The 24,634-nt window shown below is 36.9% G+C and overlaps 1 protein-coding gene across 1 annotated transcript in view; it reads right to left on the bottom strand.

Annotated features, from left to right (window-relative positions):
- Nucleotides 1-24,634, bottom strand: part of Smp_150670 (hypothetical protein) — a gene marked incomplete at both ends in the record, with an annotated part of 56,270 nt that overhangs the window by 17,604 nt on the left and 14,032 nt on the right. Inside the window, 2 exon segments of the mRNA XM_018790663.1 lie at nt 17,527-17,613; nt 21,240-21,447. Coding sequence (XP_018646061.1) covers nt 17,527-17,613; nt 21,240-21,447 — 295 coding nt within the window.

The raw sequence follows: 24,634 nt of genomic DNA, 5'->3' as shown, positions 1-24,634 counted from the left end.
GAGCAAGGCGAATGTATGAAGAGTCAGACAGATGACTATGCGGTCTATGCATTATACATAAAAACCAGCCGCCAAGCCGCCAGCTTTTTGACCGTTTAACCTTGACAAAGGTTATCCAAAGGCCTTGCAAAGGTCCAATTATGCACTACTACCTCTACTATACATCAAAATATTTTGCACAAAATCAGCTAAGGAAGAGCTCTTATGTACGAAAGATTTAAGTTTTTGTACAAATCGTTCGTATCTAGAAGAAACTAACTTCTAATAGTGATTGTGTCAAACAAATCTATGTATGTGTGTACTTTTGTCTCAGCTGCTTTTCAAACTTATTTTGTATGAATCACCGGAAAAACCACGATTACCCAAGATTTCATTTCACAGATAGTAGGCGCTGTCGGAAGGAAAGATTTTGCAGGTTTTTTTTTAAACCATTATCTAAAATGTTTGTCCCAAGGTAGTATAAACCGACTGATTTCTTTGCTCTCGCTTCTGATCCAACAGACAAAATAATGGAGCCATCAGTGACACCATAATATACCAGTCAAATTGCTTAGCTTATATCTGAACTAACATGAGCCTACTTTTGTGAAGAACACACGATTGGTATAATGGAAACAATTATTACTATCTACTGTACTAGTGGTTGTTTTTCCGTACCTGTTTGTTTAATTGTACAAAAAAGACACTTCCATTGTTCTGTGACATTGCGCGAACTCCTGTACACTCAGTATTCTCGCTTGTAAACTTTGGCACAATCTCGGTATTACTTAGATACCACAAGATACTTACCTATCCACGTTTGTAGTACATGTTCATATTGATATCTTTCAATTTATAATATTCTGGCGACAACTTGAAATGACGGATAACGATGAGAGTAGTAATGATATAAGAGACTATGAAGTAGATGTTCTCGATTTCCGACCTGCATCCTTTATTCCCCACAGTCCAGAAGTCTGGTTCGCGGCACTGGAGTCTCAATTCGTGAACCGCCACATAACGAACCAACGGCAGAAATACGCTGACGCTCTGGAAACCTTACCAGGGGATCACATTGCTGTTGTTCATAAGGTTGTCCTCAAAACCAATGTATCTAACGTCTATGATCTTCTCGAGGAGGCGATTCTCAGACATTTCCTTCCACTGAGGGATGAACGCTTGACAACATTATTGGCACGTCCCTTCCCGGGTGAATCTAACCAAGCCATCACCTCACGCGCCTGCGACCTCTTGCAGGACCTACGACAACTGATTCCGAAATTGGTAAGGAATTATGGTTCGAACCTCTACCAGCACATATACAACCAACAATTACGGCTCTGCTCGAAGATACATCACTTAACAAGGTGACCCTCATAGCAGATAAGATTTTGGCACGGACTAGCACCCAAGACAACCATATAGTTGCCTCAACGTCACTCTCGAATGTAGATCTCGACGCTAGTTGCCTTTCGGATCAAAATGATAGGGTTGGCAGTATTCATACCGCCTCAATTTCTTTAGCCATTCCAACATACCAGAACCCCACGTCCTCCAAGCCAGGTCACGCTCCCGTAAAGCCGTAACAAATCGCCCTAAACGGGTATCTTCCAAGCCACGCTAAAAAGCGGATTCGGAGGCGAGCACTGGTTGGTGATGGTTCCACCCTGCCTTCAAGTCCGGTGCCCGCCGTTGTCGAGCACCCTGCTTATACAAAGCGAGAAATTCCTAAGCCGGTGAGTAAATGCGATCGTACTCGTCGACCCTTCACCTCAGGTTGGCCGTTTATTTTATGTCCACGACTACTGCACTAACTCTAGGTACCTACTGGATACAGGTGCCTAAGCGTCTGCTGTATCTGTCGGTAACAGCAAGTCTCAAGCTACGATGCTTGAACCACGTGCTGCGAATAACTCAGTCACTCCCAATCTGCGGTGCACTACGGCCTACGGTCAACCTGAACAACCGACGACAGTATCTACGGGCATTCTTCATTGCCGAAAGTCCCAAAGCCATACTCGGTATCGATTTCCTACAGCACTATGAATTCCTAGTCGATTCACATAGGCTGCAGCTAACCGATCCTTCGTCGAACAGTAAGTTCATGGGCATTAAAGCTTAAACGAACACCTACTGAGTCACGGAGTTATTCCATTTGCATGGCGATGTATTCCACGCTCTATTCTAGACATTCCCGCAACTAACTAAACCTCTCGAAGACATCGTGTGGTACACCATATAGACACCCGCGAGCTCCCAGTCACGGCAAATCCCCACCGACTGACACCGGACAAATTAGCTTTTGCTATACATAAGTTCGACAACCTATTAGCAACTGCTAATAATCGTCATTCTCACAGTCCTTGGGCCTCACCTCTCCACATGGTATGCAAAAAGGATGGGGTTATTTAGAGATCATGTGGCGACAATTCCGGCACGAAGTAGAAGGCCGCGATTTCAACATATCCATCGATCATAAGCCTTCAACGTATGCTCCGCATACCAGGTCTGACGACTACTCACCACGGTAGTGCAGACATTTGAACTATGTTTCTCAGTACACCACAAAAATTCGTCACGTTAAAGGTTAGTCGAACTATGTTGACGATGCTCTGTCACGTATCCAAGTGAATGCAGTTACTTTACCAGTACTTAATCTATCTGCCATTATTATTATTATTATTCACAAACGTCTTATGGGTATATAAGTGTTGTGAAGAAACCATTTCGGGTTTCTTCAAAAATGCAATAATACACAAGTTTCAATAATGTTAGAATTAAATTTGCCATGTTTGAGAAAGGAAAGGAAAATAAAATAATAGTAATAGAATAGTAATAATAAATCAGGTTCCGTTTAATTGGCAAGAATTTTGAATTGATTTTGAAGAAGGAAAGGAAGAAACCAATAGGATAGAAATAAAGGAGACGCGGATTACGTAAATAGTTTAACAAAGAACAAGAATAAACATGCATGCAAGAGATCCCTCCTGTACAGAAACATAACATTCTACATCCCTTCAGTCACGAGAAGTACCCCTAGCTACTAGCTCAGGTATTACCCTGTCTGAAACTTTTAGTCGTCTTCCCTGACCCATCGTACCCTCTGCTTATCGTCGTCTCTTCTTTGCCGACCTGCATGGACTATCTCATTTAGGTATCGCAGGTATCGCCTCATCGCTGCACGATACGTCTGGTCGTTCATGAATAAAGATGTCAGTATGTCGGTAAAGCAATGCTTGCAATGTCAACGATCATAAAAGCACAGGCACGTAGCTGCCCCTACTGTCACTTTCGCCATGCCAGATGCTCGCTTCGTTCACGTTCATATGGACATTGTGGGACCATTGCCATTATCGCACGGGTATGATCGCATACTCACGTGCATCGATCTTCTTACAAGATCGCCCAAAGCTATTTTGATCATGGCTTGAACGGTGAGGACAGTTGCTCACCGCTTCTTAGAACGATGGATAGTGCTGTACAGTTGTCCCTCGACTGTCAGAACTGACAGAGAACAGAAATTCCAATCCGAATTATTCGCCTCGCCGACCTGGCTGCTTGATACAGAACGCATACGCACCACCTTCTACCACCTACTACCACGGACATCATTGGCTCTCTACATATATAGACTAACTTGCCTTATTTCCCTAATTTGTAGTTGAATTAGATACTTTCCACCCCCTAATTTTTTTAAATTGAAGTAGACAGGCAACTCACTGAACCTATCAATACTCGGTCGCTAAACGACGCTTACAAATAACCTGAAACGTCCAAAGAAACGCACAATCGACTGATTACTACCAGTGGTCGTACATCTATAGAGCCTGTTGTCTATCAACTGGTTAGGATACGACAAAAGGATATCAGTACGAATTTAATGTGAGTTCCTTCTTGTCTATTCTTTACCAGCTTTTTACTCTTCTGTATACTATATTGCCTTGCCATTAATATTATTTCACCACTCGTTGTTTTACCTTATCTGCAACTAATATGAATCTACACTTTACCGCCTACTTTGGAAAGCAACTATCCTACATTATACCCTTCTGAATGCCTATGCTCTGATTGGCAACCTACACTTCACATTATAGTCAATTAAAGCATCACATCGAAGCCTTACTCACAGTCCATAATTTGTAACTGTCTGATAAGCTTGCAAAATGGTACTTATAGAAATAGTAATTTCCAACAGGATGTGAAACACAAAGCATTGTGTGAGGTATGATATATATCCAAAAAAAGCTTAAATGAGCCTAACATCACAAAAGGAGGGAGGGTAGATTTACTGACCAGCAAGCATTGATGGTGAGGGCGGTGACTTCAATCCACTCGTGTTTGTGGGGCAGAACATTTTGACTGTATCAGGCTCTCTATGGATGAGAACAAGTCAATCAATCTGTGATATTGAGATTGTTCTCCTACACTCACCATTCAGATTCATGTTTCTAATTTTTATGCTGGATTAGCTGTTCGACTAAGACAACCTATAACATGCTAACTCAGATTTTTACATGAAAACTGTGTGGCAGGCATGGGATGATGAAAAACAAGACAGACTGTAAAGGATGTGGTTGCTATTTTACTTAACACTCTACTCTCTATATGCACTCTCTGTTCTAATAAACAGTCTTTCTCATTCCAATCTTGACCTCCCTTCCTTCATTCAAACCTACTCCACCTTAATAAATATCACAACTCATTGTTGTTTATTACTGCATTGTCTCATCGGGAGCCCCTTTTCACATTTCACTCTGACAACATGAGCTAGTATCAACTTGATCTAATAATTTGTCATACCTCTGTCTGTTCCACTACTAAATGTTAAGCATTGCTTATCGTTCAATTCCGAACGCCTTGCTGCTCCTCGGTTTCTTTCATCTTTTCTTTTCTTTCTCCAGAATCTTGCTTTGAGGGTGAAGCTATGTAACTTATGACATCTGGAACAAGCTCGACTAACGCGCTTCCCCAAAGTCATAGTTCGCACCAGGCGCTCCACAAGTCTACTTTATAACAACTCTAAACTTAAAATTTGCATTGCATAAACACTTAGCACGACCGAAATCCTAACACAATTTTGCCGAGATTGTATCTGGTGTGTAACGTGGACGCGATGCCTCTTTGGAAAATATTTTGATGAAAACACATTGTATCTAAACGAATGAACTGCTATCAACTTTTATAGATCATGTTTACTAAACAACCATGCTTGGGATGCATACTGTGAACCAGCAAATTTTGTAACTTGTAGATCATGCCTGTTAAAATGGCGTGTACCTGCTATTGCAGAAATATATTACTATTATTATTATTAAAAATGGTTTAGTTGAACAGTTTCATTGCCGACTTGAAAGTGCACTTCGAGCACACGAAAACAAAAACTGGTACGAAACCCTACCGCTCATCCTCTTAAATATCAGAACGAGCTTAAAGGCAGATATTCAATATTCCACCGCTGAACTGTACGATATTGCGTCTGTCTGGGGAATTTTTCACACCACGGAGCAGTAACAGTTTCGGCAAATGAGACTACGTACAACGACTGTCTGAATTTATGCGAACACTGCCTCCGGTGTCATCTCGTATACAACATCGACAGTTCATTCTCCCTCGAGAGCTATCTACCTGTTCATATGTTTTCATATGAGTTGATATGGTACTCTAGCCTTTGAAAAAGCCTTACGAAGGACCTTTTCACGAAAAGACCTTCAGTGTTGATCGACATGACCGCATCGAGATAATCAGCATTGATCGTCTCAAGCTAGCACATGTCGATGACAGTGTCATACTTGATAAGCTGAGACTTAATGCTAGACTCATCAAATTTATCGGGATCTCTAAATCTATTTCGAATCCCACGCTAGATACTACAAAGACCTGATTCTCACGTCCCAGTCAACAGCTCATGTCATCTGCACCGTCTCACGTTCCGGCCGCCGAGTACGCCTACTCGTACGTTTTTTCAACTAACCTGTCAATCAAAACCGGATACGGTATAGGACTCTATCCCTATACTACATGCATGCTACACTTTTCTCTTTTTCTTTGGTTTTTTTTTTATCCTGAGCCCACACATCTGACCATCGCCCTGTTGGTAACGTCAACTTCAGTCAGTCTTGACGAAAGTCGGCCTGATCACCCACACTCTTGTCAACGCACTCAGTCAATGTTCTGGCTCCGAAAATTTCTGGCATAATTATGATCTCAAAGCTGGTAGATTTGGTCGCTCCTGTTCTTTGGCTTAATGTGGTTCTGTCCCACATCTGCAGAGTTTTCTGGTACGGACGCCTACTAACACCAATCATTCTTTGTTCTCGTTCTCTTATATTAAATTTTCTTAACCTTCAACATTCAGGCATTTTACTTTCGATTGATGATATTTACTATTCGTTTCCAACGTTATCAGTAGCATAAATCAAAACACTAAAATATTTTCATGAACTGTTATTGTATTAATAATAATTTAGAATAAATTTAAAAACATTTTTTGAATGATCCTTGTTTTCTCAATACTGACAATGGATTATGTTTCATATAATTATTCATTGAATTCATATCTTGTTTACAACTTTTAATTGTTAATTGATTATGTTGTTTAACCAAAGGACTAAGTAAAAATTGAATTCGGCACACTTGACCGATCTAAATAAACATGTAAATGATAGTAATAATAATAATAATAGTATTAGTAATAATAATAATGGTAATAGTAGTGTATGATTACTGTATGCTTTATTACAGTAAATAATTCTCAGTATAGATTACGTAATAGATTGTAACAACCATTCTCCTGATAGCCCTTATTATTCTACGGTATATCTCACGAATATCTCACTAAAACCTGACTACCATACAGTAAATAGGTAATTTGTAAACTATCAGTCAATTGTCTCAATCTTGACTGTTCCTTCTGTAAATATCAGTCCATCGTCTCCAATTATTATTGTTCCTGAATTTTCATGCCACATGTGTTTCACTCCCGTTCTTTCCTTATCCATCATCTACTGACATTGTAAGGATGACTCGTTAGCAAACTCAAGGAAGCCTCAAGAAGGCCAGAAAGAGCCGAAGACATTCTATCCAATCGCCGCTTGAGGAACATTATTGGATAAATAAGAAGGACCCCTATGTGGTAATGTCTATTATAGAACTAATAAGAAGTATGTCTTCTGGTATGTTGTAATGTTTCTTTTATCATGACTGACTACACTACAATTAACATGTCTGCTGCATGATGAAATGGTATTTTCGTCGTTGAAAACTCTACATTTTCCATGTAACCCAGAATAAAATACACATAGTCCCACTGTCATGGATTATGATAGTGTGAATAATAATAATCCCTTTTCATTTTGGTTAGTTGCTAGGTGCAAGATTTGAATTATGACCGATAGTGAAGCTCTTTATTGTAAATATTAACATATTATGTCTCCAAATACTTCAGAAGGGTATATGTGGGTGTGGGTGTGTACAAATTATTTCGTGAACCTACTTTGTCAACATAAGCCATCATAGTCTATTTCATATACTCATTTGATTAATACTAACCAAAGAAGTCGAATAAACTGATCTACAATTAATAGAAATCCTCTAAATAACTCTACTCCGGATGTTGACTATTTGATTCTAAATCATCTTACTTTCTAAGCAAAGATGAATAGTGGCTGGCAGTGGAATCCAAGATGCGTGGTTCGAACTATTTGAGACTCTTCAGCCGAATAAACCTGCATCTCAAACCCAGTACCGTTCAATGCAAACGTCATTGCGTTATCCACTTAGCTACTGAGTCCTAATAGCCACTAAGAGACTGATCAATTACAGTCCTAAACATCAATTGGAGGATTCAAATAAACAATACCAAATGAATTCATCTCATCTTCTGTTCTGCAAGTAATATCTTTCACGATACAGAAAAACTTTAATCAGATTTCTAATAACCTTAATCATAAAACATAATCTCAAATCTTTGGTGGTAAGAATCACATAGACCAGTTTGGACTATAAATACACATGGATTAGATAAGGATTAAAAGCCATTCGTATGAACCATCAAAGAGTCGTATAATAGAAGGTAACTACTTCTTGGTTATCTGAGGAAATCAATAATTGTATAACTGAATTCATCTTGTGATGTAAACTTTCTTCAAAGTGAACAGTTTTCATTAACAAACAACTTTTTGTATAGAATCAGTTTTATGAAACTGGTTAGTAAACAAATCATATAACAATATACTCATATGGTGACTGATATGAGTTACCCGACTGAAGTAGGTGGTTTTGTTAGGGAGGCTACAACCAAAGCCTCCGACTTAAAGGTCTAACCCACAAGACAGTGGAGCAAGGGCAGGAGATGTAGTCCATTCTTAGCCGGTAACCGATAATTTTTTCATCTGCCATTTGTTCCTTCAGGATCCCATGTGCATCATTGGTTCGGAATTAAGGTTTTCCAATTCCCCCAGATGGATCCTCCATAACCATCAACTTAATTGAGGCGCAAACAACACCCGCGTCACGAAAAGGCACTGATTACGACTTCCTTGGAAGTGATTATATACACGTTACCATGTGAGAGCAAATCGAGAGATAGAGCTGAATCTCCCCACCTTCGCACATTCCAGTCATTTGACAGCTGTGCTTATAAGATCTCAACCTAACAATGAGTAATTTAATCAAAAGGGGTTTTGTGGAGATTTCAGTATTTTTAATAGTAGCTTTAGTTGACTCATGATTTCAAATATTAAAAATACTGAAATCTCCACAAAACTCCTTCCGATTATAATCATACGCTCACTAGTGACTGATTTCAAGATACATATTTTGGAGTTCTAGTGGAAAGCAGTGACCAGTAGAGTTCAACCACGTCTGTTGTGAGATAACAGCTCACTGAAGACAATTGGTCGGCGGTTTCTCAAACTTCATGGATTGGTTAAAGTTACCCATTAACACCGTTGGATACCGACTCAGTGTTCTATCTGTTAAGTGCTCTGGCGCGAGACTGGTAGGTCCTGGTTTCGAATCTTGTGAGGCGGGATCGTGGATGCGTACTGCAGAGGAGTCCCATAGTAGGACGAAACGACCTTCCAGTGCTTCCAGGTTATCCATGGTAGTCTAGCTTCAATTGACTCATGATTTCAACTATTAAAAATTTAAAATTTGAAATTATTTAAACAAAAATTCATCCATCATTCATTTCCATTCAAAACTTACAGTTTTATAATTCAATTGGCATCTCCTCGGTTGACTCTTTTGAGTCATTTGCATCTTTGTACAATTTGTACGTGTAAGATGCAAAGTATATTCAAACAATACACCGTTCACAATCTAATAAGGGAAAAATTAGATTTTTTTATATATATATATGATAACACTATACTACTTGTATTGTCATATTAGTAATATTCGTTCGTTCATACCAATAATTTGAATTGAGCATTTTGTTGACAAGAGTAACCGATTGATTTATAATAGTTTCATTGAAAATAAGATTTTGATCATTGGTAATATGGAAAACTTGACCAAAACTTAAACATGAATCAAATGTAATAGCAACAATGAATAGAATGGGTAGACTTATTATCATTAAGTAGTATGATAAGTTGTAATGATTTTGATAAACTACTAATGATACTACTTATATTTATATGCTTCTTTAAAGGATCATTATTGCTATGTTGTGGTGTGGTAATTGTTCTGACTATCTTCAATGATGATTTAATGAAAGGTAAATGTATTGCATCTATGATAAACAAACACTTATTTACATACCGTTGCTTGTTTGTTTGTTTGTTTCCCCTCAAAGTACATATATATGTCTTGAATTACTTGGTAAATACAAAGGTCTACTCTTCTATGTTTTCATATATACATAATAAACAATGAAGTAATGATGACTAGGGATGTTAGTGTATTAAGAGTTGTAATGATGTCATGAATGAAGCCTTTATTGTTATCCATTCAGTCCTGTACTGCTATGTATCTGATCGGTGCTACATACTACTTATATTTGTCGACATAAGTAGTATATACCACAATAACATTGAAAAGTTATATTATCAATTGTATGAGGATATGAATTACTAACTGTATGATATGGTCCTAAGACAGGTTGAACGTATATTAAAATGACGGTCAACAATACTGACTGAAGTCAAGTACTGTAGATTCCTACTTAGTATGATCATTATAAATCTCTTTATGTTCGTGTTTAAATCCTTTGTGAGATTGTATGTTAACAGATAGGTGATGGGCCATCAGTTAAGACAAAACGTTTGTTTAATTCCTCTATATCTTATTAACTCACTAGCTCATATTACTGTACACAGAATACTACCCCCAAATTAAAATAAGTTCCTATAGATCACTTCAACATAAGACCAGATTTAAATTCACTTGGTATTGTATGTTAGAATCTTCCCATGGATGTTTAGGACTACCATTGATCAGTCACTTATTGGCCATATGTGCATACTGTGCGTATCGCCTCTTTATAGCCTTAATTCACAAGCATTCTAAGCGAAGATGAACTCAGTAGCTAGGTGGATAACGTAGTGGCGTTTGAAGCGAAAGGTACTGGGTTCGAGTCTCAGAGTGAGCATCAACTCTGAGATGTAGGTACATCCAGCTGACGAGTTCTAAATAGAAGGAAACTTGCGTCCAGGATTCCACTGCTAACCACTATCCATCTTTATTTCCTAAGATTTCCTATACATTCAGGACCATATTGTCTTCAAGTAATTTCAAATTATTATACTTCTAACAACTTTTTAAAGATACTTATACAGGATTTCTAAGAGTTATGCATAACTCATCGCTAGTTAAGTTAGTCAATGGTAATATTGTAGTGAACGTAAACACTAGTGAGGACAATCGAATGTGTATGAATATAGAATTACAGAACATCTTACTAAAATCTGAAAATGACACAGTAGTTTCTTCATTTGCAAAATGTCAATCAATCGTCTTAGATTTCATTGTTCCTTCATTTCCACACCAATCATTCTCCGTTCACATTTCTCTTTCCTTCGATCTTCCTAACCTTTTGACATCAGACGTTTCACTTTCGATTGATGATATATACTACTTATATCTATCGCCATCAGTAGCATACACTACAATATCATCTTCAAATGATAGAGACTTTTATAGAATAATATATTTTTATAATTAGTTGTCTCAGTTTATCTTGTAATTCGATTTGTAATAGACAAATTATAACTGACAGACGAACCTAGGATATACGTTTCGTCCTATTTAAGTTTCGTCTGCTGTATATGTCAGTAATCTAGTTTAAATGTTTACATTGCATCTAGAATCCAGTATTTTACGCTTCAAACTCTTAAAGTACTATGAACTAAACTACTGAGTTAAGACAGTTGCTTACTAGTTCATTGTTATATCTAGAGCTTTGGTTCTTACTATACCGCGTACTACTAGACTACTTGAACGATCGAACCCGAAACGTCGCAAAAGAGGGGACAGAAGACTAGTAAGCAGGAAGTTTATTCCCCAAAACAGTGTTAAAATATAGTACAAAAATCTCATGTATTTATAGTTTTTGGCTGAAAGTAAATCATCATTTCGGACAGCCAATAGACACATAGGGGGTCATTCTTATTCATTCAATAGGGAAGCTACACGTCGACATTCTAGAATATTCTCCTAGCAGTGATTGGATGGAATGCCTTCAGCTCTTTCTGGACTTCTTGAGGCTTCCTAGAGTTTACCAACGAGCCATCCTTACATTCATCAAGCATGATATTTGCATCCCTATTAGTAATGGTTTTAATAAACCCACTATTGATTTTATTTCCTGCTCTTATTGATTGAAACAAAGATAGTTTACTTTTTATCGTAATGATTTGGTTTTACAAGATTGCTTCTTGTTACTTTAATGAAATAGTGACTAACAAGTGAATGTTCGCCCGGCATTCCAATGTAATTATCAAACTATAAAGTCGAACTATTTCATTAGAAAGAAAAAGTATTTACATTAAAACTGTGAATTTATGAGGTGATGTAATGTATACAGTTGATTGATCACCACCTGGGTGACACGAAATCAAATCCGTCAGGTAGCATTAGTTCCCTCAAGATTACAGGTAGACGTTGTTGTCGAGTGCCAAGTGGCACGACACCTATGTCCAAGGATTCCTGTTGACTGCCTCCAACCACCGTCTTATTGTAATCTGATGGAAAGAAGAAGGAACGACAACCTATTGACAAATGAATTATACAACTTGACATTATATCTCCTGATGTAACTTGATATTGTAAGTAGAATTTAGTATTATTTACTTTCATCAACAGTTTCAAGCAAACTGAATAAATTCAAATATCATAATGCACACATAAATATTTATGTAAATAAAAACATTTAAGGATGTGGGTTTATGGAGAATGTAGTGATTTTCAATGGATGAATGATTGCGTAAGATCATGGATCAATCGATGTTAGACATTAACACAGTTGGATGCTGACTCAGTGGTCTAGAGGTTTAGCGCTAGAGCGCGAGACCAAAGGTTCTAATCACGCATGTGGGATCGTGGATGCGTGCTGCTTAGGAGTCTCATATTAGGAAGAAATAGCCATTCAGTTCTTTCAGGTTTTTAGTGGTAGTCTGACCTAGATAAACTCATGAATCCAACAATTAAAATTATTAAAATCTTCACAAATACCCATTGTGCTAGTATCTATTTGTCGATTGATATAGATTCTGTGGAGAATCTTAACGACACTAGAATTTAACTACCTGTTTCTTGTATATATATTACATTGTGACTACTATTTCAATTCAGAAGGCTCGTTTCGTCCCATTATGAACTTATCAGTTAGATCTATCTACATTAAAGTGTTGATAATGAAACTGAGAATTGAACCCATTAAACAATCTGGTAAGTCTTCTGACTGAACGCAAGATTTGGTTCCTAAGCTTTTCTAGTAACCTCACACCCAGAGCTAAGTCTACAGCAACTTGAACACGAGAGAAAAGGCACGAAATATGGAAGAAAAAGCTTTACTCCAAAGGTTCGTTCCTGTACAGAAAATCTAGGATTTTTATTACATTTTAGATGACCCCTGTCTTCCGAAAAATTCTGGAATGCTACTAAACATAGTAGTAGTATAAGTAATCATGCAATCAGAAACTCAGCATATAACTTTCCACTTTCTAGATGTTTCTGGCAAAACGTCTACTGAATGGTGATTGGATAAGATGCTTCTTTGTGTTTTCAGATCCCTTTTCGAGGAGTTTTATGGATCTCCGCAATATATGCAGTTACTTATTCAGTAAGTATGATGTTTATTCATAAGTATGCCTATCGTTATTTAGATTAAAGATTGAATATTGATTAATAGTTGTATAGATTTTTGAGTATACAGAATGGAGGTCACAATATCACTATTTGGTTCGGAGTCTTAATATATTTAGATTGTTTCTAACTGTAGATCTTAATTTGATCAATGTCTTCTAGATGCAATTTGTTGATCATTGAACTTCAGAGAACCTAATGAAAGTTAGTCATTTACTTTTATGAATCAATGTTTCAATACAGGTGAATATTAGTACGAGATCACCAAAAATAGATGCGACACACTAAACTATTTGGTTTGTTTGAGTGCTAGATTACTGTCCGGGTGCCCAAATCAAGGCTGGTAGTTCACTTGGGGAGCTACATCCTGATCGTTTCTTACGGCGGTTTAATCTATAAGGCTCTGGAGCAATGTTAGATGTAATTCCACGGTATCCGGTGACTAACAATAGGTTTACATGCCATTTGTTTCCTCAGGATCCTAGATCACATCATTGGGTGCTTCCAACTCCCCTAGGTGAACCCTCCGTCCCAGGTAAAGCACCGAACATATTATCAAGAATACACGACCCCTTTTGGTATTGATGGACCAGTTTTTTCTTATACTTTAATTTCAGTGAAATCTATCAATAACATATGAATCATTGAAATCTTTATTGATTATCGACAATATAGAAAGATCATTCCTATTTCGGGGAGATCAGTCATTATCATTTAAAAGATTCATTCATATTAAGGTTATAATGATAGAATTAATTATCGCAGCTCACCGATCTGCTTATTGATTTATTAAAACAGACCTATTAAACATGATCACTTTCCTTTCTTTTTTTGGTGTTGCTTTTTATACAGACAAAGTCTATTAGAATTGACTACTATGAGTAGTATCATAGATTCAAAGAGTAGTATATTATAAAATACAACTAATGAATAAATGGTCTACTTCGAAATAATCACAATTGATTGGTCACTGGATGGTGATCAATGTCATGTGTGTTAAGTGTTTCTTAGTGCAGATCGAATGCTATCGATCAAGTTGCAATGTGATCACATCTCAGTCCTACAGTAGGTCGGTCGCGACCCGGAAAGCTCAGCGATAACGTCTCTGACTGTGAAGCTGAATGACACGGGATCGAAGTCGTCAGGGAGCATGAGTTCCCTCAAGACTAAAGGTATACCTTGCTGACGAATGCCAAGTGGCACGAAACCTGTGTCTAGGGTTTCCTGTTGACCACCTCCAACCACCATCTTACTTCGAATTAATATGTTGACAGTTTTTAATTGGATATCTATAAGGCATTATTGTTATTTATTTATTTAAACACATAAATATTGGTACAAAGGAACGCCAGATAAATATGCGCCGCACAAATCTCATTTGATTTCTGTGAGGGCTGTGATACTGCACAGGTGCCCAGACTGAAGCAGGTGGTTTTCTTAGGGGGCCACAACCGGAGCCTTTGACCTAAAGGTCTGATGCACAAGGCAGTGGAGCATCGTAAGGAGATGCAGTTTCATGGTAGCCGGTGACCAACAGTTGGTTCATACGCCATTCGTTCCATCAGGATCCTGGAGCCCATGTGCACCATTGGTTTGAAATCGGGGTTTTCCAACTCCCCTAGGTGGATCCTCCACATCCACCAACCCGGTTAAAGCGCCGGACATTCGCATTTCGTCCTCTCACTTTTGTGAACAACATCCCCGCCACGAGAAGGCAGTGAGTAGGACTTCCCTGGCAGAGGCTATATATTCGCGTGGCCATATGAGAGCATTTCGAGAGGGAGAGCAGACTCTCCCCACTCTCGGCTGTACCAGGGCATTTGGGGGCCATTAATCTAAGCGATAAACAATCAGGTGATGAGTGTTAGTATGTTAAATGAATTATGATAGATAATTTCATAGTAAATGATCGATAATGCTTGGATAATCGAAGGAATTCAACCAATTCCATCTTATCTTAGACTTTGTGTATTGTTATCACTTATCAAATTGATGTGAAAGGTATTTGATTGTAACTAGAAACTTAACAAATGAATTTCGACTTAAAGTTATGACGCTCTATATGACCTTGGAATGATTCGATTCTGATTATATGAGGAATTTATGATCAATATACGTTCAGTGAACAATATTTCATCCGTGTGACCTATTGTAACCAATAGTAGGAGACTCTGAGTGACATGGTTCGAAATGGATCACAATGGTGTAGGTGTATACACTCTTTGTCTTTCCTTAAACCGTGAGATTAAAATTACTTTATGCATTTGTTCCTACGAACTAGTTCTTTCTCCCTGTATCATATCTTTGCACACAATCTTCCTTTTATATAATACTACCATTGAAGTAACTATTTCTATGTATTTGGTGTTTATCTTGTCGTGCTAATGAGATGTGGCAACTTGGACCGATGTATATATGTGTCTGGTACAACGTTGTAGTTGACTGACTGACAACGAATATCAATCCTAAACTAAACCTACATGTTGATTGGAAAAGCCCTCTAAGAATCAGTAAAAACTAACTTTCTTTAGGGGTCATATCATTCAAGTTGCAAGCTAAGTTAATTATTATAACTAATGAACAATAAAATAACTCGGTAGTGATATATTATGTTCAATAGAAAATGATTAGACGTTATCGTTAAGAGGTTTTACATAATCTACATTTCATCCTAGTTGCCAATTATCTCCCATATAATCTTATGGGAATTCATCCAAATCGTATGATTCATATCCACATCATTCAACTTCATAGTTAATCATATTATATAACAGAACTAATTAAACTGGGAAAGACTTCTTATATAGTTAACAGAAAAGGGTTTTGTGAAGATTTTAGTAATTTTATGTACTTGAGATCATGAGTCAATTGAAGCTAGACCACCATCGAAAACGTGGAAGCACTGAACGGCCGTTTCGCCCTATTATGGGACTCCTCAGCAGTGTGCATCCACGATCCCGCCTCGGGAAATTCAAACTCAGAACCTACTAGTCTCTGCTGCACCTTCTCCTTGTCTCATAATTCAGTCGCACCAGCAACAATGAGGTATTTCATGGAGTTCTAGTGAGAAGCAGTAACCAGTGTAATTCAACCAGGTCTGTTGAAAGATATCAACTCATTGATGACATTGGTGAATGATTGCTCAATTTCGTGGATTGGTTTAAGTTAGACTTGTTATATAGTGTTGAAATTCTACTTCTTGACTCTAATAAGATTCAATGATATTTTAACAACACAAACTGTACTACTTATATATGTAGTTAGTAGTCAATTCAATTACTCTCAAATATACATCCAGTATAAAGGATACATAATAGAAAACTCAAGAAAAGAAATAAAAATGCTTTCTTCTTATTTATTTTAATGAATAAAATAATAAATATCTATATAAGGGTGATTGTAAAACGCATTGATTTACTTGACTAGATTATAGCTGATATAAACAATAAGAAGAAGAACAAAATAAATAGACAGAGTTGGATGGAGAATGCTGGTGAGCGACCTATGCTCCTCGACGAGGAGTAACAGGCGTAAGTAAGTAATTCCCATGTTAGTAATGTTATAAGTAGTATATTGACATTTCAATGCATTTATCCCATTACTAACATTATGTATATATAAAATAATGAAGGATAGTAGAAGAAGTAACCGAAATAAAAAAGAAAGCAAATAATGGAAGCATTCAATTCTTGAAAGAAAATAAATACAACCTTCCTACATTAGAATTTCAATCAGCAGTATTTTCCATAGTTGATTATCTTTTCTTCTAATGAATCCTTTACAGTTATACATTCAATATTTCAATAGATCCCATTGAAATATTGTTGTCATGATAGAAATGGGAGAGAATTATTTACTCAATAAGTAAACATACTACTTTTAACTTTGAAAGTAGTTTATAAATTGACACACAAAAAACCGACTTCTTTACAAATGTTAATACTGTTTAACTAGAATTTGTTATAGTGAAATTACTACAACATATCTCTTTTGATAGAAATGAATGTGAAGTGTTATTAGTTAGATTTAAATGATTGAAGGAGTTCATTAACAGTAAAGTTGAAGATTGTTCATCAAATGATGATGATGCTGATGAGGGTGTGGTTGTTGTGGTTGTTGATGTTGTTAATGTGTCAAAAGATAATGCTGGTGAAATAGATGCTGATGATGCATGAGATGATTGAGAAAAAGATTCTGTACATAATGATAATGATGTTGTATTGGTAGTAGTAGTAGTACTTGTATCAATGGAAGTACAATAGTCTTCTTTTGAATCAATTGAAGATAGAAATGGAGAATTTTGTAGGGAATCAATCTCAATGGAAGCTTGATGAAGTGACTAAAATTATCAAAAGAAAAATGATATAAACATCAGTCATATATATAAGAAGTTAGGAGCTATGAACGTAACGTACACATAACATATTATCAATATTATATACCTGGCAAATAATGAATAGTCAGTCAGTCAGCTACAACGTAGGACCAGGTACACATATGCATCGGTCCAAGTTGCCATACCTCGTTAGCACAGAATTCAAACAGAATTCATAGAAGTAGTTAATTTAGTGGTGGTAATATATAAAAGATAGGTTGTATATAAGGATATAGTATAGGAAGGAAGACAGATATGAAACAATTTTAATCCCAATCGTTAAGCGAATATAAAGAGTGTATACACCGATGCCTTTGTGATCAATTCTGAGCCATGTCACACAAAGTCTCCAACCGTTGGTTAAGATAGTCACGCGGACCCCAACCAAGTAGTCTGCATCTACGAACATGGCTCAGAATAGAAGTAAGTGACTTCAAACACTGATGCCACGTTTTGGTATGGCCGCCCCTAACTTTCTTCCAATCATCCCCTACACTAGTCAGCATAGAGCGTCGTAGTAATCGGTGTGACCGACGTCAAGCAGTTGTCCCTTGGGCACTGCAGTCACGCTCTCACGTCATTAAGACCACTTCTAACCAAATATCCTTTCCAGGTACCTCAAGAATAAATCCTACATGGTGTGGGCAACCGGGAAGTGATAACTGCCCTCATACCTCCAACAGCACTCAAGACCACTGTCAAAATAATGAATAGTCAACTTGTGAATGTATAACTGAGCATATAGGCAACTGAGCTACGCATTTTTCTAATGATCATATAATTATTACGTAACTAAGGAAAGATAACGCGTATACTGATGAAATTGTGTGTCTTTAAAGACTGTTGTTGAAACAAATGTTACTTATACTTAGCCACCGCCTATCTCAAAGTACTTCGTTTGTTGGTGTACTATTAAGTTGGTAAAAAGCTAGAAGCGACTAAATTGAGATATGGTATGAGCCTATAAAGTCACAAACTGTTGAATTGAGCTGGTGGATATTACTTGATTAAGTTCTAGGTGCATATCGTAACCAATGGTTTTAAACATTAGGTGAATATCATATTACTTTTTCCATTATTTCGCTGTGAAATTCATTCATTATGATATGTAGTTAAAGTTTTTGTAAAAATTCTGTCTATTTCTCCTGTATGTGAAATTTGTTAACTAATTATCAAATGTGAGTAGAATCAATATTTATATCAGCAAGTGTGCTCACGTGCACATGGGCTCCAGTATCCTGAGGGGACAAATGGCGTATGAATTAATTGTTGGTCACCGACTACCATAGGACTGCATCTCCTCACGATGCTCCACTGCCTTGTGGATCAGACATTCAGGTCAAAGGCTCCGGGTATGCCCCCCTAAGAAAACCACCTGCTTTAGTTTGGGCACCTGAACAGTATCACAGCCCTCATACAAATCGAATGAGATTATTTGTGAGGCGCATATATATCTGGTGCCTCTTTGTACCAATATTTATGTGTTTAAATAAATCCTGATCATTAGTTTGTGTAAGTGTCGTGTGAAAATCTAAGGTTGCCATTTTCAAGCTACAAGCAGGATATTACAATTTATGATTAGTTATTTTAACTATAATTAAAACAGATATCAGTTCCACATTTTTTATATTCATTAAAACACATAAACAAGGAGGCACCATTATATATGCTACACACCTCGTCATTCGACTTGTTTGAGAACTGGAATATCGTCCGGGTGCCGAAAGCGAAGCAGGTGATTTAGTAGATGGTCACAGCCCGAGCTTTTGACCTAGAGGTCTAATATAAAAAGTGGTTGACCAACGTCAGGAGATGCCGTGCTACAGTAGACGACGACCAAAAATAGGTTCATACGCCTTTTGTTTCCTTAGAATCCTGGAGCCCATGTACACCATTAGTTTGGAGTCAAATTTTTCCAAACCCCGTAGGTAAACATATTGGGTCCACCATACCGATTAAAACACCGGAAATTCGTTTTCTATCCTCTCAATTTCGTAAACAACAACTTTGCCGCGAGAAGGATTTCCCTTGCAGTGGCTTTGTCATGTGAGAGCATTTGGAGAGGGGGAGCTGACTATCCTCACTTTCGTTTATATCACGGAATTTGGTGGTCATTTCGATAAATGTAGAAGCTTTATTGATAAACTCATCTCGCTGTACTGATATACTTCAGTGACTTTAACTAATCCATGTATAACTGAATGTTTTACTTTGTTCAGTATTGATTAAGATTAATTCAATTTTCACTAAATAATTTAATGATACTACATATTTGGATCAAAATATTACGAATATTCATAAATGGTAAACATTGTCAACTTTTAACAAACATTTTTTGAAACAAATCGGTGAGATTATAATTTATAGATGGACCAATCAGATTTAGAATAACAAGTCTTAGATTTTGGCACGAAATTCATTTATCCATTTGGTTAAATAGTGTTCTGGCATTTTAACTGATGACAACCCTATTTATTTATTTCAACACACAAATATTGGTACAAAGGGGCACATAAATCTCATTTGATTTGTGTGAGGGCTGTGATACTGCACAGGGGCCCAAACCGAAACAGGTGGTTTTCTTAGGGGGCCACACCCGGAGCTTTTGACGTAAAGATCTGATCCACAAGGTAGTGAGGCATCGTGAGGAAATTTAGTCCCATGGTAGCCCGTGACCAACACTAGGTTCATACGCCATTTGTCCCCTCAGGATACTGGAGCCTAATGTGCACCATTGGTTTGGAATCAGGGTTTTCAAACTCCCCTAGGTGAACTTTCCGTGTCCACCAATACGGTTGAAGCGCCGGACATTCGCTTTTCGTCCTCTCAATTTCATAAACAACACCCCTGCCACGAGAAGGCAGTAAGTACGGCTTCCTGACAGAGGCTGTATACACGTGGCTATATGAGAGCATCTAGAGAGATAGCGGACCCTCAACATTCTCGGCCGTACTAGGACTCTTTTATAACCCTAATCATTAGGTGAACATTTTCAATGTTATCATAATGGGGTTTTGTGGATATTATAGTAATTTTTAATAGTTGAAGTCATGAGTCAATTGAAGTTAGACCACCATAGAAAACCTGGAAGCACTGTGTGACGGCCATTTCGTCCTATTGTGGGACTCCTAAACAGTGCGCATCCACGATCTTGCCTCGCGAGATTTGAACTCAGGACCTACCAGTCTCGCGCCAGAGCATTTAACCGATAGACCACTGAGTCGGTATCACTTAAATGTCATCCATAGTTAACAATAATTTCATCAACAAATCTTTTATATACTGTAAACAAATTAATAAAAATTTACCTCTAATAAACCATTCATTATAGGGAAACAATTAACAGTTGAACTATTATCATTATGATGATTATCCATTTTCATATGATCACCACCATCATCATTAATATTTAAACAATCATCATTATTGGATTTGATCCATCTATTATCCTTCCTCTCTAATCCATTTATATTATATTGAACTGATTTATATTGATTAAGGGATAGTTCCATAGTTACCAGATTATCCTTATCATTATTATTATTATTACTATTACAATGGTAATGTTCATGGATACATTGATTATCTGTATTTGGACAATGTTCAATAGAATCATGATTATCCTTATTATTCATTATATAATAATCATTTTTTGTATATTGTTGTTTTAATCTTTTAATATGAATTGAATCTGATAAAGATTCTAATTTACACATTGAATTATTATAAATGTATTTACATGCTTTCAATTTATCTATACATAATTCAACATGTTGTTTAGCATCCTAAAATAATAAAAAAAGGATTACAATAAATTAAGAATATAGATATAGAGATTATAAACAGTGATAAATGGAGTTTAACAGTGGAATCTAAGTGTAAAGATGGCTTGTTGACAAACTCAAGGAAACCTCAAGAAGCCCAGAAAGAGCTGAAGACATTCCATTCAATCACCACTAAGGGGAACATTCTAGAATGTCGATGTGTAGCTTCCCTATTGGATGAATAAGAAGGACCCCATTGGTTGTCCGAAATGATGATTTACTTTCAGCCAAAAATAACTATAAATACATGCAACCTCCAATGGTGTGGTCGTGTAGACACACATAGCTTAGTTCCAAACTAGGATAAGACAGGTATCCAGTACATAAATGAGACAAGAGAAAATTTTAAAACATTAACCACAGTGGAACAAAATAAAACAGATAATTATAAGCAAAGATGGATAGTGGTTAGCAGTGGAATCCAGTTTGACTCGTGTTTCGTCCTATTTGGGACTCGTCAACTGGATGTACCTGTATCTCAGACTTGTTGATGTTCACTCTATGACTCGAACCCAGTACCGTTCGCTTCAAACGCCATCGCATTATCCAAGGCGCACGTCCTGGATTCCACTGCTAGTCACTATCCATCTTTGCTTTTAATGCTTGTGAATTAAGGCTATATCGAGGCAATACACACAGTATGTACATATGGCCAATAAGAGACTGATCAATTGTAGTTCTAAAGATCAATGGAAAGATTCAACCAAACAATACCAAGTGAATTTAAACAGATAATTGTTCATAAATAAATAAAATCAACAGCAACAAATCAAATGAACATCGAATAAGAATTTAATAGACCTATTCAACTTTACTGTATACTGACTGACTGACTGATTGACCTAATAAATAGATTCAATAATCAAGTACAATTAACTTAGTCATCAAGAAGGGAAGATCAAAAGTTCATATAAACAAGTATCTATGCCCTTTTTTTATTTGAAGCATGAACATAATACACAAATATTCCAGAAGGTCAACATATGATAAAATGGTATTTGTAATTATATAAACTATGACGATTGATAATATGACTTAATAATATATATATGATATACATATAAACGGAACGGAATGAATTTTATCTCATTAGATATTTAAAAATAAAATGAATAGGAAAACATTTTCGATGACCTAAGGCCTCCTCGTGGTGCTTCTGGATAATTGAAGAAACCATATGAGCCAGCTCGGGTGGTCGATGGACTGACCCATTACTATGTCGTAACCGAAATTACTCTAAGATCCACACTTTAAGACACTAAAACCGTAAAGGAATGACATTTATGAATGCTTATATATGTGAACTATATGAGTCACGGCTTGTGCAGTATACGCGTTAGGATCGATTTGATGAGCTAGAATACAAAGTCTGCTCTCTGTTGAAAAAGGTCTGCCCTATTAAAAAAACAGGTCTACCCAAGAAAAGAGGTATAGCAAATACAGACGAAGGAAGTGGTGACCATCGGTCCTCTCTTAACGGCACTTATGCCCACATGGATGTTATGTGCATGAGCGAAAGCTAATGTGTCTCTGGTATGTATGTAACGTATAAGTTCCAGCTTGAGGTAGTGTGCTTGTGTGCATGCTATGAGATGCGTGGGTGAAAACCTGTAATCGGTATGTATATACAATATACTAATTCCAGGTGAGATGCCCGCGCGCCAAAACCCAAGGGTTTCAAACGACTTCCCCACTAAAAATATCCAAGCGTTTGGTCTATGTACCTCGGAAACTGAGTCTTCTTGCCAGAAAAGAAAAAAGAGTTCTCCAATGAGGTCTCATCAATTTTATGGCTAATAAGCCGCACCACGAGGAATATATACTCGATCTAAATACGAATATTCATCAACAAATACAAACACCGACTATTAATCCTATCATTCTTAGTAAGACGTTCATGACATTTTTAATTATGACAGTGAACCATATAAATCCAGATTTTGATATATATATATATATATATGAAAACCAATACGATGAGACTAGGGTAACAGGTCTTTGATTTTGGCGCGAAATTCATTCATCCATTTGGCTAAATAGAGTCTTGGCATTATAGCTGATGAAAACCCTAAATCTAATTCATAATTTATTTATTTAAACACATACACATTGATACAAGGAGGGACCAAATAGATATGAGCCATATAAATCACTCGACTTGTTTGAGGGCTGGGATACTATCTATGTGTCCAAACCGAAACAGGTGGTTTTATTAAGAGACCATACCCCAAGCTTTTGACCGAAAGATCTAATCCATAAGGTAGTGAAGCAATTTTAGAAGATGAAGCCTTATGGTAGCCGGTCACTAAAAATAATCTCATACTCCATTTGTTACATAAGAAACTTGGAGAGCATATAAACCATTGGTTTGTAATCAGGGTTTTCCAACTTCCTTCAGTGAACCCTTCGTATCCATTAACCCGATATTCACTTTTCGTCCTCTCAATTTCATAAACAACACTGCGGCCGCAACATGGCAGTGAGTATGACTTCCTTGGCAATGGTTGTATGCACGTGGCCATTTAAGAGCATTTTCAGAGGGAGAGTTAAGTCTACCCACTCTCCATGGTACCAGGGCATTTAGGGGGGGGCTAATCTAATTCATAACCTTAACTATCAACTATAGATCATAACTCTAATTCCTCACACTAGTTTATAACCTTCATTTGGTCCTAGTGATTACATGGATATTCTCAACGTTAGTCTAACGTCGTTTAAAAGTCGTCCATAAATTATAATCTCATCAACAATAAGTTGATTGAATAGAGTAACAAAATAATGAATACACCATACATAAATCAGTAAAAACAAGTTCAGGTCTAATGATAATACAATCTCGAACGTCAATCTATATTGATCTACGTTAGTTTGTTTTTTTTTGTTTCGAAGACAAATCATCATATTATACGTGTATATTTATATAGTAAACAAGAGAGAAACAGAGACAGAGAAACAGAGAGAGAGAAATATCTATATATGACCAGTTGACAAATATAAAAATATGTTCAATTCAAATAACCATAATAATCAACCTTTTTTTCTTATCTAACAGATGAAATAATTTACACTAAGGTCAATATGAATATGTGCAGCGCATTCGTACTATGTGCGTGCGTGCGTACGTACGTACGTACGTGAGCGTAAACTT

Source organism: Schistosoma mansoni (genome assembly GCF_000237925.1).
Source record: "Schistosoma mansoni, WGS project CABG00000000 data, supercontig 0041, strain Puerto Rico, whole genome shotgun sequence".
Lineage (NCBI taxonomy): Eukaryota > Metazoa > Platyhelminthes > Trematoda > Strigeidida > Schistosomatidae > Schistosoma > Schistosoma mansoni.
The sequence above is the reverse complement of the archived record's forward strand: the minus strand, read 5'-3'. Positions and strand labels throughout refer to the sequence as shown.